This window comes from Physeter macrocephalus, chromosome 1, assembly GCF_002837175.3.
Source record: "Physeter macrocephalus isolate SW-GA chromosome 1, ASM283717v5, whole genome shotgun sequence".
Lineage (NCBI taxonomy): Eukaryota > Metazoa > Chordata > Mammalia > Artiodactyla > Physeteridae > Physeter > Physeter macrocephalus.
In genome coordinates this window covers 72047022-72060681 of record NC_041214.2, presented here as the reverse complement: position 1 = coordinate 72060681, position 13660 = coordinate 72047022, and the positions used below count along the sequence as shown (strand labels likewise).

General features: G+C 37.6%; 1 protein-coding gene across 1 annotated transcript in view; it reads right to left on the bottom strand.

Moving 5' to 3' along the window:
- Nucleotides 1-13286, bottom strand: part of KCNMB2 (potassium calcium-activated channel subfamily M regulatory beta subunit 2) — a 31527-nt gene extending 18241 nt beyond the window's left edge. The window contains exon 1 of the mRNA XM_007105262.3: nt 13216-13286. Within this exon, the coding sequence (XP_007105324.1) occupies nt 13216-13271 (56 nt within the window). The 5' untranslated portion in view covers nt 13272-13286. The remainder of the gene's footprint in view (nt 1-13215) is intronic.
- Nucleotides 13287-13660: the final 374 nt, after the last annotated feature.

Below are 13660 nucleotides of genomic sequence, written 5' to 3'. Positions count from 1 at the left end.
TCTCCAAAATTTATAAGCATCTCATGCAGCTCAATAACAAAAAAACGAACAACCCAATCCAAAAATGGTTAGAAAACCTAAATAGACATTTCTCCAAAGAAGACATACAGATGGCCAAGAAGCACATGAAAAGCTGCTCAACATCACTAATTATTAGAGAAATGCAAATTGAAACTACAATGAGGTATCACCTCACACCAGTTAGAATGGGCATCATCAGAAAATCTACAAACAACAAATGCTGGAGAGGGCGTGGAGTAAAGGGAACCCTCTTACATTGTCGGTGGGAATGTAAATTGATACAGCCACTATGGAGAACAGTATGGAGGTTCCTTAGAAAACTAAAAATAGAATTACCATATGACCCAGCAATCCCACTCCTGGGCATATACCCAGAGAAAACCATAATTCAAAAAGACACATGCACCCCAACGTTCATTGTAGCACTGTTTACAATAGCCAGGTCATGGAAGCAAACTAAATGCCCATCAACAGATGAATGGATAAAGAAGATGTGATGCATATATACAATGGAATACTACTCAGTCATAAAAAGGAACGAAATTGGGTCATTTGTTGAGATGTGGATGGATCTAGAGACTGTCATACAGAGTGAAGTAAGTCAGAAAGAGAAAAACAAATATCGTATATTAACGCATGTATGTGGAACCTAGAAAAATGATACAGATGAACTGGTTTGCAGGGCAGAAATAGAGACACAGATGTAGAGAACAAACGTATGGACACCAAGCAGGGAAAGCAGTGGGGTGGGGGTGGTGGTGGGATGAATTGGGAGATTGGGATTGACATGTACACACTGATGTGTATAAAACTGATGACTACTAAGAACCTGTTGTATAAAAAAATAAAATTCAAAAAAGTAAAAATAAAAATGGTGTGGGGAGCTACAGCTTTATGACATGGACATCAGAACATCCCAAAATTGCTGTTCTTCTCCAAAGAATTTCTAAAGGACAGAATGTCAAGGCAGTGAATAGTGTAGAAAGCTTATGAGTGGAGGGTTGGATTTGAAATAAGGTCTGGCAGAGAAGGCAGAAAAGGAGTGAGAATTTGCTGGAGGTGCTGGCTGGTTGGAGAGATATGTGAGAAATATGGGAAGGAAGGCAATGCTCAAGGATTTTGGAAACACAGGCAACCAAGAAGCCATGGAGAAGGGAGCTTTGGATTGCAGGGGTGTGGGAGTGGGGGAGTTGCTGGCTTTTAGGGCTTGGGGACAGAGAGGAGGACACATAGAATGCTGAAAATGGAGAAAGAAGCTCTTATGCCATTTTTATTTTAAGCTTCAGACAAAAAGCCAACATACATGAGACAGACTTCAGATTTTCCTTTTAAATTTTCATCACTAGTCACTCTCGTTGCTTGAAAAAGAACTAGAATCCAGTGTGGAACTTTGCAGAGGAGGAAAGAGATGCCTGTTATTTGTATAATAGTGTGTATATTCAGGGCTTCTATTCAGCTTCATGCTCCAGGATGGCCTTACTGGTGTTTATGGCTGGCATACATTCTGGGGCACTGGTTCATTCTGGACTGGTTTTTAGATATTTTGATTTCCTATAGAAGTGTGAGAACATGTATGTACTTAGTATATTTCCAAAAGGTTTTAAGGAAGACTATATGTTAATCTGGTTATTAGAGTATAAAATTAATGGATTAGTTTATTATCATTATTACTATTATTTAAAAGTTCTCTTCATGAGGTAGTTTATATAAATCTTACTCTTTCCTTGAGGAGTGGGCCCTTTATAGTAGGAGAATCATAGCTAAATAGAGGCCTTTGTTCCTCATCTTTTCATGACCATGTCCTTCCTGCCTCTTTCCCACCAGCACTCACTCATGGACACTCATTCTCCTCATGGCCAGAAGCTCTGAGAGCCCATCTTTCTTATTACTCTCCAGCTCCCAATCCCAGTGCCTCTGGACTAGCTAGCTGGCTGGCCAGTTTGCAGGCTTTTGACTTCCTCAGGCTAGCCACCACCCATCCTCTAAGTTTCCCCATTCTTTTGTGAGATTTTCATTGGAAAATGTAGGATTTATATCAAAGCTCTTAAACTTGATCCTCTATGAACCTGAATGAAAAAAAAAAAAATCAGTGCCCATTCAGTTAAAGCCAGACTTCTGAAGCAAGAAGAGACAGGCTGAGTCTGAGTGGCTTTAAAGACCTGCTGTAAAATAATAATCTTTTGTTACTTTCCTGTTGTTATTTATCAAAATGTATTTAATTCTAATGGCTGCATTGAGATTTGGATTTCCTGCGGGTGGAAGCCAGCAAGGAGGGAGCAATAGTCTCAGCTCCAGAGTAGTAGGCTGTCACACTGCATCACTTACATCAGTCTATACCCATAAAAGAGATGCAGTGTAATCAGTCAGTTATGTTCCTAGAACAAGAAGAATACAAAAATGATTCAAATGGGTAATTTACAAACAAATCACAATTTGGAAATGGTTAACAAATGTTCTTCACGTGCTGTGGGATGTGTAGAGAAGAGGGAAAATGATTGGTTTCCAAGCAGGCTAAGCACATCTGGGAAATCAGGATATTACTCAGCAAAATGAAAGTGGATGAGTGAGGTGGGACATACTCATGAAAGTCATCAGTAATGAATTTATTGCTAATTGAATTAATGGATAAGTTAAGGAATGAATGAATAATTTGGAGGAATGAAGATTCAGTTAAAGTCTCCGAACTTATTTTGAATGCTGGTAACCTCTAGTTATTGTGTGTGGCCCCTACCCAACAGGAAGACCAACATGAAAAAAAAAATATCAACGTAGGGTAGTAAATGCAATGATGGAGCCATTCACAGCATGAGTATAGAAGAGGAGTAATTTTCTCAGCCTGAGGGAGCAGGACAGGGAGCAAGGATTAAGATTAGGGAAGGCATCCTGGAGGGGAAATGCCTTAAACAGAATCTTCAAGATTGAATCCAAGTTAACCAAATGAGACAGGGAATCAAGGGCATTTCAGACAGAAGGAATCACAGGAACAAAGGATGGAGATTTGCAACTACATGCTGATGGTCAGAAACTACACACATTTTATTATTACTCGGATGAGCGTGGGACAGGGGAAATGGAGCAGATGAGTTTGGAGAGGTAGTAGGTTATGAAGAGTTTTTGTAAGTCATTTAAGGAACTTGGCCTTTATCCTGTAGTTAATGGGAAGATGGCAGAGGGTGACATGATTAGAACTGAGTTTCAGAGTGATCACTCTGGCTTCAGGGTGGAGATTAGATTAATGATGGAAGCAGACTTAAATAAGAAAGAAGAATTAGGGGATTGTTACTATAGTGTTGGCATAGGATGATGAGGGCTGGATCTAGGATCGAGGTAGGATAGATGGAGAGAAAAGGATGTATGGAGAAATATCTAGGAGATAAAACTTCAGGATTTGGTGACTCATAGAATATAGGGGATGATGAGGAAGTGAGAAAAAGGATATAGTTTAGATTTATGCCCAAGAACTTAACTTGGACGACTGGGGAAATAGTAGAGGGTGTTAAAGCAGGGGTCCTTATTTTGCTATTCTTCCTGGTTCCAAAGGGGGTGTTTTTGCTGCCCTGACTAAGAAGGGAGAGGCTGATTGTTCATTTATAGATTCTCTCCCCCCACAAACATAGTGTCCTGAGCTCAGGTGAGGATTGACTAATCTGATTGGTGAGATAGGCCAGAGCCTGACAGTCAGAGGCCCTGTCTACATTTTGGGTGAGACTGAAGATCACTGTTTATGAGAGGCACAATTTTTTTTCTCATCCTTTTGGACTTGCCTTTGTTCAGGCCTGGTATGCCTTGGCCTCCTATCTCTAGGTAGTAAGCCCCAGGTGGGGAAGGGAGTGTCCATAGCCTGAGACTAAGTGGATTAGTGAGGTGCCCCTCCTATGCCAAGTTGTCTTCAAAGCTGGGGGAATGAGCATGATGCTATATTTTGGGCCTCAGGCCTAAACATCATCCTTCGTACTAGGAAGCCTTGTACTTTGGGGGTTACTCTGCCACTACTAACAGAGTGGACAGTTCATCTCTCTTTGGCTCTTTGTGTCTATTCTCTGTGGAGTCTTCTTAAAAGGGGTAGGGGGAGAAATAAGGGAATGAAGGCTAGAATAGTTCATTGAATTAGAGCTCTCAGGAGGAATAATGACTGGGGCATGACTACAAAATAAGTTTCGAATATGGGGGATATTCAACCGTAGGTATAGAGCAGGAATTTGGATTTATAAGTCTGAAGCAGATCTAGCCTTGGTGTATACTGGTGAAGCAGTATGTTTAAGCTCTGTTGGAGCAGCTGTGGCTTCATGGTTCATGGTGAACCATGAATCAATATGGTGGATACAAATCAGCACTTACACATGTTGGCAATAACAAATAGTACATATGTGCAGTCTTTTCTACATATACAGGGAGCATTCTGCCCAAATCCTTTTGGAGAATGTGAGTTATTAATAAAACTACAAGGCAAATTCAAGTATAACAAAATATTTTGTATAAAAAGTTTTAATTGTCCAATAAAGCTTTATATTTACCTCAAGCCATAGTCAACACAATACAATTTTATTTCAAACTCCATATTTGGATAGTTTCTTAAAGTTTGATAGTAGTCCTATGGTTCATAATCAAATTATTTATGAGGCTGTACATATACAAACATGGATATAAAAAGTAAACTGCAAGAAAAAAATTTTTCCTTGGGCTTCACTCATTTCAATTCAGATTCCCTTGGTATTTAGCCTGCAGGAAGAAAACTATTCATGTTAAGGCAGGGTAAATGTCATTTATTAATTCATTTGTTTATTCATTTGTCAACATTTTAAAGTCTTCATAGGATGAAACATACTGTGCCAAGTTCTGGGGAATACAAAGTGAATAAGACATGTCCTGAGGGAGCTGGGTGAGATACCAATCATTACAATGCATTGTAAGGAGACTTACTGTAATGAGTACAGAAAGGAAGCAAGTCAATATGCTGGGCGCTGATTTGCCAAAGGTTCAGTTACTGAATGGCTAATGCACCATGATTAGCCAATTTGCCAATTTATTGAAGGATCACTTTGCCAGATGAATAATTTGCCCACTTAATCACAGATTTAACAAAGACTTATTTTAAGGAGCATTGTTTTAAGTATAGTAAATTAATATGAATGTATTTTCTTAAGAATATTTTAAGATGATATTTTAGAAATACATTCAATTATATTCTTCTTATGAATGTGTTCTTTTTAGCAGTATTTTAAGATCTTTTTTTTTTTAAGCTAAGTAAGTTTCTGAGGGAGGTTTAGTCTCTTTATAAACATATTCTTATGAATATATTCATAGATATATATTTTTTGAATATGTGTATGAATATATTCTTCTAATAGATATAGCAAAAATTTAGCATTTCATATGGGAGCCTTTCCATTTATAATGATTTTATTCAAGTCCTTTTTAGAGTTATTTGCTGTTTTGCTAACATTTTAGCATCACTGAGATTCTTGTGCAAATTTCATGACTTTGATAGGTTTGGCAACTTTATCAATTAACCAAAATTTGTTTCTTTTAACTATTCATAAGATTACGGTAATTGATTTTGGGTGGGAATTTTTAACAGCTTTTGAAGTTTCTGCTAAGTTTTATTTGAACAGTTTTATTTTGTCCTTATAACAAAATGTTTAATTTGTCTTTGCTCTTGTCCTGTTATTGGAGCAGGAGGGATCTGGACAAGATTGGTGGGACCCTCTGCTGGGGGAGAGTTGAAGAGCAGAATCAGCATAATGCAGCCTGGCCCGCTGATCCTAGAGAGGGGGAAACCCAGGGGCAGAGAGGAGAGGAAACAAAGAATAGAGAGAGCAGTAGGGCATGGCTGGGTTGTGGGAAGGGGAGGAAGACCGGAGAACAGGGGACCCTGAAGACAGAGGGTGTCTGGAGCACAGGGAGGGAAAGACAGAGGGGCAGAGAGATAGAGGGACAATGGCTGCGGAGACTGAGAGACAGAGGAGGAGAGTCTCAAGGCCCCAAATCTGGGTCCCCTGCTGGCTTTTTGGTTCCTACTAACCCATAGAACTATGAGGGTTACAATGATTATACAAAGTTTTTGGTAAGTAACTAAATTTGATAAATTCACCAAAAAGATCAAATGGCAAATGGATTAGTATTTGGCAATTTGGTTTCAGGCAAATTGGCTATCACTGTATTGGACATTCCTTGAACTGGGCATTCAGTAGATTGGTGATGGATAACTTGGCTCAGGACTTGATTTATGAACATGAATGTTTTAATTCATGTTTAATTAAACCAAGGTGGCCATAACAGTTTAAGTGGTGATGGTTAAAGGATTCAGTAATAGACTGAATTAACTCTCCAATGAGCAAACAATTGATAAGGGGAATAGAGTAGCTGAGAGTGGTTGGATTCCAGGATCCAGTGAGTGGGGGATGGCAGGTAATGAGCTGGTTAGATAGGCAGGGGTCAGAGATAAAGGGTGTTGTATGTCTTCTGAAGTTAGAGGCGCCACTAAAAGAATTTAAGCAAGAAAGTGATATAATTAGCTTTGTACTTTAGAAAGATCACTCACATTAGTGTGGTTGGCTGTTTGGAATGGTTTATACCTGGAGGCTAAGAGACTGATTCTGAAACTCTCCCAGCATTTCAGGTGTTAAATAGGGGTTGAAAAAAAAGCAGTGGTAGAGGAGATGAAAATTTAGATATGGGCATCATTTGTGTCCAGAAGTAACTATGAACACTGTGGGTTTTAATGAGACTCCCTAGGTAGTCAGAGAAACAAAACTCAGTGAGGGTACTAGAACTTGGAAAGGGCAAGGAGACAGATCTGCAGAGGGTCCCAAAGCAGTCAGAGAGGTGAGGGGCACTGGCAGGTGCAGGAAAGAGGAGGGAAGGTGTGAATAAAGGATTATGTATATCTGCCATAACTTGGGGAGGCCCTTCAGAAACCTAACCATAGTAATCATAATACTTAACATACTATTTATATTTATGCCTCTCTGGCCCAGTGAATATTGAGTGGCTCAAGAGTTAGAGCCAGACCACATTCATCTTTGTAGGTTCAGTCTCTTGCATTTATTAGGCTCACAAAGTATGTTCCTTTATGTGGGCTATAAAAAGCTTCAATATTGAGCCTCCCTACACTGAGGCAGCCAGTGTAGGGAGGCTCAATGGCCAAGTGAAACCAAGTAAATCAGAGAACCGTGGGCTAGAACAGACTCCTGGCTTCTCTCTTCCTATCAGTGCCCATTGTACTCTACCACTAATACATTTAGTATTCCTTCTAGGAAAATTTCAAGCTTTTCTGGCACTGAGAGCTCTAGTTTCCAGACTTCAAGGAAAAGTGCCTTCCCTTAGATCCTACAAAGTGAATCTGTGGGGCAGTGGATTGCTGAATGCCAGCTGAGTTGAAACAGGCAGAGTTGCTATGTATCTTTGCCCCAGGAGCACTCAACTCATTATCTCATATGGCAGAGCTGAGAGTGGCATGGATTAAAACAGCCACTGTTCTGCCTTCCGCCCACCAGTCTTCTATGTTTTTGAGATGTATGTATATCCTCACCTTCTATTAGTTCTATTAGATAGAACTAAATAATCTTAAATGTTTATATTAGTTAAGAAGAAAGTCTGAAAATTAATGTGCTAGGCATCTAATGTAGGAGTTATGAAAAGATTAATAGAATATATTAAAAGAAAGTATAAGGAAGGAAATAATAAACATGAGTAGAAATAAATGGAATAAAAGATACACTGTATTAAAGAATAAATGAATCAAAGATTAGTTTTTTGAAAAGACTAATGAAATAGACAAGCCTCTGATGAGACTGATTAAGAAAAACTAGAGAAGACTCAAATCAATATCAGGAATTTAAAAACCATAAGTACAGATACAGTTAGATTAGAAAGGTAATAGAGGATATTAGAAACAACTTTATAGCAAGACATTTAAAAACTTTGATATATGATTTAAATATCTAGCAAATTCTTACAAATTTATGGCTTATTGAAACTGCTTTGAAATAACTAGAAAATCTAAATAATTCTAAGTCATTAAAAATTGAATCAATTTAAAATAGCCTCATAATGGAAATACCAGGCTCTGATTATTTATAGGTAAGTTCTACCTAGATTTTACAAATCATTCGGAGGATCATATTCAGAAAAAGACTTGGTGACATAAAGATGCAAATTTACCACAAATTAATTTATAGCTTTCATAAAATTCCAATAAAAATCACAAGAGCTTTTTTGGGAAGTGGGGTAGGCATGACTGGACAAGCTGATTCTAAAATAGGTATGGGAGTGCAAACATCTAAGGATAGCAAATACAATCCTGATTACAAAAGAACAAGGTGGGCAACTTTTATACCAGATATCACAATGCATTATAATGCTAAAGTTTGTAAGCTCAGGGGTGGTGTTTGTCTGAGGTAGACAAAATTGACCAGTGGGACAGAGTAGAGATCCAGAAACATATCCATGCATATGTGGAAACCTAATATATGATACATGTGTACTTTTAGATCATTGAGGAAAGGACAAACAATCCAACAAAAGGTGCTGGACAATTGGTTATCTATACAGAAAAAAATAGATGCCTAATTCACACCACACATAAAAGTAAACTTCAGATGATTAAGGACTTAATTGTGAAAGGCAAACCTACAAAATAGTAACTGTACCAGAGCATACCCTTTTGAACTTGGGATAGGAAAGGATTTCAAAATGTTGAAAAATTGCTGAGAACACATTAAAATTAAGACCATGTTTATGAAAAGACATCATAAAGAAAGTGAAAATACAAGTAAACTGGGAGAAGCTGTTTGCACACAATAGACAGACAAAGGATTAATAGAGACTTTTATAAAAGTTTTTAATTGTTTATATAGCATTTTAAATTGTTGCTGCAGGAGGGGTGGTGTATTTGGTCTACTATACTATCAGAAAAGGAAGTCTCATTGCTATTTCTCTCCTCCACCTCTTTCCCCTCTCCTGGAACTCTTATCATTCACATGTAACTTTCTGATCCTTCCTATTAAGATTTCCATCTCTTTGTAATTTTCCTCTGGATTTTGAGATATTTCTTTCACTTTATCTTCCAGTTCTCTCATTTTGTTTTCAACCATTCTCAATGGTTACCTTTCTATATTCTATTAAATTTTTTTAAATGAAAGAAAACAGACTTTTATAAAGAATTCCTACAAGTCAATAAGAAAAAGACAAAAATCCAATTAAAAATGGGCCACATGTTAGAACAGGCACTTTACAGAAAAGGACTAGGGACGTAGACTCAAACTTATTACTAATCTGAAAAATGGGAATTGAAAGCACAATACCCTCTGGATTGATGAAAATTAAAACCCCTAAAACTCTAGAGCAATGGAATCATATCTACAGCTGCTTTGGAAAACAATGGCATTGCCTGGTGAAGTGGGAGCTGTGCATACTTTTGAATCAACAATTCCCAAGTTAGGTGTAAAACCTAAGAAATGTTTGTACATATGTACAAGGAGACATGAACAAAAAGTTTTATAGCAGCATTGTCAGTACAAAAAGAACTGGAAATAATGCCAATGTCTATGGGAAGTAGACTGGATGAATAAATGGTGGTATATTCATATAATGGCATACTACACAGCAGACGAAATAAGCTACAGCTAGTCACATCAGCATTGATAAATCATGGGACCATGTTTGGTGAAAACAGCGAGTTGCAGAACAATTCATATGGTATGATTCCATTTATTTAAAGCCTCCAAGCATTTAGAAGTAAACAATGTATTGTTTAAGCATTCAGATGTGACAAACTCATGAAGAAAAGCAAGGGAATGATAAACAGGAGGGTGGTTATCTCTGGGTGGGGGCAGGGATAAGGAGGGGGACGCTCTTAGGGAAGCACCCTCAAAGGCTTCAAAAATTCTGATTGTTTTAGTTTTTAAGCTTAATGAAGGGTACTTAGATGTTTATTATATCATCATTCTCTGTATGTTAACATGTGATAAATGTTCCTTTATACCAATTCAATATTTAATATAAACAATCCAAAGAATATTTGATAAACACTCAGTGGTAATGTCCTTGGCTAATAACCTCTCTCTTCTTTAATTTTTAAATTAGTTATTGCTGCTCTTGTTTTATTTTGCCTCCTGCGATTTAGAGATTAACGTCGGCTCACCTAACAAAGAAATTTGTTCAGAGAAGAAAAAGTATTCCTTCACATTGCTGGGCATGTGGAATGGAGGATAAGGATAGAAACCAGTGTTTTGCATATAGCAGATGATCAGAAAAAGGACTGGCTTTGAATTAAAATAATGAAAAAAATGTAAAGTTGACTTCAACTTCCCTCGAACCATAAAAATTAGGTTTCAGAATTTTCAGTGGACTTTTACTTCCAGTTAGTCGCTCTGCGTGTTTGTAAGCTTATTTCTTGATGTTGCATCTCTTGAGGAATCTGAAGGAAGCCGATATCCTGACAAGTTTGTCTCTGGTCTCAGAATAAGGCAGTGTGGAGTGGAGCCAAGGGTTAGTGGCTGCCTGGCCTCTGGGATTGCCAGGGGAACACAGTTGGAGAAGCTGAACGCACATAGGCCAGGTTTGCAGAATAAGAAACTGAGGGTGGAACAATTACCAGCAGTTCTGGGCAGTGCTTCCAGACAACCTAGTTAATTTATTTGCAAATAATTAACTTGAGGACCTTAATTATCTAGATTTATTATCAACCATCATTACTTTTGTTATCACCATGATTACTGCCACCAAAAGTATTAAGCAGAGCAATAGCTGCTGTTTAAAGTCAGTTTTAAAATCTGAGTCTTGTTCTACAAGAGTCTGTGAATTAGGCGGTGAAGACAGAGATGTGGTTAAGAAAGAGGTACAGGCAATGGAAGCAACATCAAACTAAGGATACTGGCTTAGTGTCAGATTCTGTTGCTGTATTCGTTGCCTGTTTTTCCATTTGTCTTTGACTTTGTAGGCCAAAGTCATGCAGATTGATTTCATAAGCCTTGGCATCCCCATCCCATAAATAAAACTTGCTGAAAATGATTTACTTAGAGTCAATATTTTAATTATTTTAAACCCCATAGTTACTGAAATCATGCTTTGAAAATAAAAACATGAAAGTAGTAATTAAGAGTTTTATAGAATCTTACTGGTATAGGATATGAAGCTAATTATTTGCTCCTTTTAATGCTACAAATATTGCCAGTATATCATATTCACATATTTATTATCTCCTGTGATATACAATTTTCAACTCTGTTTTATCATAGTTTCCCCCTGTGGGCTTGGTTGTTCACTGCTGCTCCGAATATCTCAGGTTTGACAATGGCCTATGTAAGCCATGGGGTGCGGGGGAGAGAGTACAACCTTGGGTTTAAATCTTGATTCAATCACTGGCTAGTTGTTGCACCCTTGGAAGTTACTTAAACTCTCTAAGCCTCAGCTTTCCCAACTGTAAAATGGGCATAATAATCCTTATCTTACAAATTAAAACAGTTTATGAAAACATGCAGTGCAGAGTAATTGCTTCTTAAATGTTAATCTTTTGTTTGTAAAAAATTTATATATATAGAAAAATGTATTTAATTAAATTACTCATTGAGAATAAATAGAAGTTGAAGCAAATACATCATGCTTCACCTGCTCTGATAAAACCTTCAGAATCTAAGGAGGACTGGCCATTGACAGTCACACTATTCCTGTAGGGCAACAAAATCTCTGCCTTTCCGCACCATCAATGGTAGTGACCTTTTTTTTTTTTTAAAGAAATGAGGAAATTTCATATAAAATATGGAATTTAAAAATGACACAAAATTTCAGTTTTATAGTAAAGCTCTTGCTGAAAGATGATTCAACTTAGTTGCTTGAAAGCAAATGAAAAATAACGTGATTAAGCATTGAGGAAAAGCATGTGAAAACCTATTTTACTTAAATATCATATTATTTTTTCCATAGTTAAGATAATATAACATATTACAAAGCATTTGGAAAATGGAGGAGTAAGAAGCATACTTTTCCTTCCATGCCTTTTCCTATGTATATATTTTTTTGTGGCTGCAATTATAGTATGTATGTACTTTTCCAACTTGATTTGTCAGTTAATATTATGCCAAAACATTTTTAACTGGTAAGTGATACATTACATTCCATGATTTATTTAACAGATTTTCTATTGTGAATAAGTTGCTTCCAAATTTTTGCTGTAACATGTAATTATTGTGAAGAACAATTTTGGCTTCAGAATTTTTAAAGGATTTTATCTGTAGGGAAATACAGATTTTTAAAAGGAAAAATAGAAGTACCAGCTATAAAATTTACACTCAAGTAAACCTCCTTCAGGTCCTTCTTCTTGTGCCCGCATTTATCAATCCTGATTTCTGTCAGATTCTGCAGGCAGGTGAGCCTTGCCTAAGCTGCAATATGTTGGTATAGGCAGTTGTGTTTAAAATTTAGCTTCATCAAACCCAAATAATAGTACCAGGTCAATAAGAAAGAGAGAGATGCAGAAGAAAAAAAGAAGGAGAAACCAAATACTAAAAATGGCCAGAGAATTTTATGAATGTATTTACTCCCAAGTTGGAGGGCTGGGTTGAGCTGCATAATTGTCATTTTGTCTTTCATTATCACTGCTTTTGCCCTTTAATTTTTTTTCTTATTCCCCCATTTCTCCCCGACCCCAGGCTATTCTTCCAAGGAGTTTGAGGGCTCCATGGACTTGTCTATCCTTTTTTCATTCTCTCTTAGTTTTTGCTTTCCTTCCCTGCCATATGTCCACTGCCTTGAAATGCAATTTTCATTATTTCAGTTCAGTATTTATTGAGCACTTACTATGTGCCAGGTATGGTGGTAGGAGGTGAAAATTCAGGGGAGAGTAAAACACAAATTCTGTGCTGGTCAAGAGGATAGTGGGAGGTTCTGATTGGATGGATATCTGAAGGCAGAGGTGGAGTTAGCTAAGTGACCAGTGTGTGTATATGTGCATGTGTAAAGGGCATTTCTGACAGGGAACAGCCTTTGTAAAGCTACGTGGTAGGAGTGAGCATGGAGAATGCAAGGAGGAGGATGGCCAAAGTGTCTAAAACCCTATTCCCTCAATGTAGAGCCCACCCCACATTAACACTTGCAAAATATAAAGGTCAGTTGCCTAATGCTTTCTCTTTGGCATACTCTCTGGGTATTCAGGTTAAATGATTCTGAAAAGCCTCCAGAGTCCCAGTGATTTACCTTTTCTCATCATGTCTGTAAGATGAAGAGGTCCGGCCACTGGTCCATATAAACATCTTAGAGGATGTTGGTCCAGGGGTTCCTTTCCTTATGATGGAAGTCCTGGAAGAACGGCGAAAAGACCTAGAAGAGGTATACACTGAAGTTAAATCCAGTACTTAAAGTTTGGAGAACTGTGTATCAATAGCAACCAGTAACTCTCAGTGGATTGACCATGTTAAATAAGACCAGGTTTCTGTTGCTGTAGGGCAGTTGTTCTCAACCCTGGCTGCACATTAAAATCAACTGGGAATCTTTCAAAAAGCACTGAAGCCTGGGTGCCTCCCTTAGAAATGTGCATTCAATTTCTCTTTAAAGCCTCCTAGTTGTTTCTAATACACTGCTAGGATTAAGAGCCACTGCCTTAGGGAAACACAGTTTTCTAATTGATGTTATTACCATATTC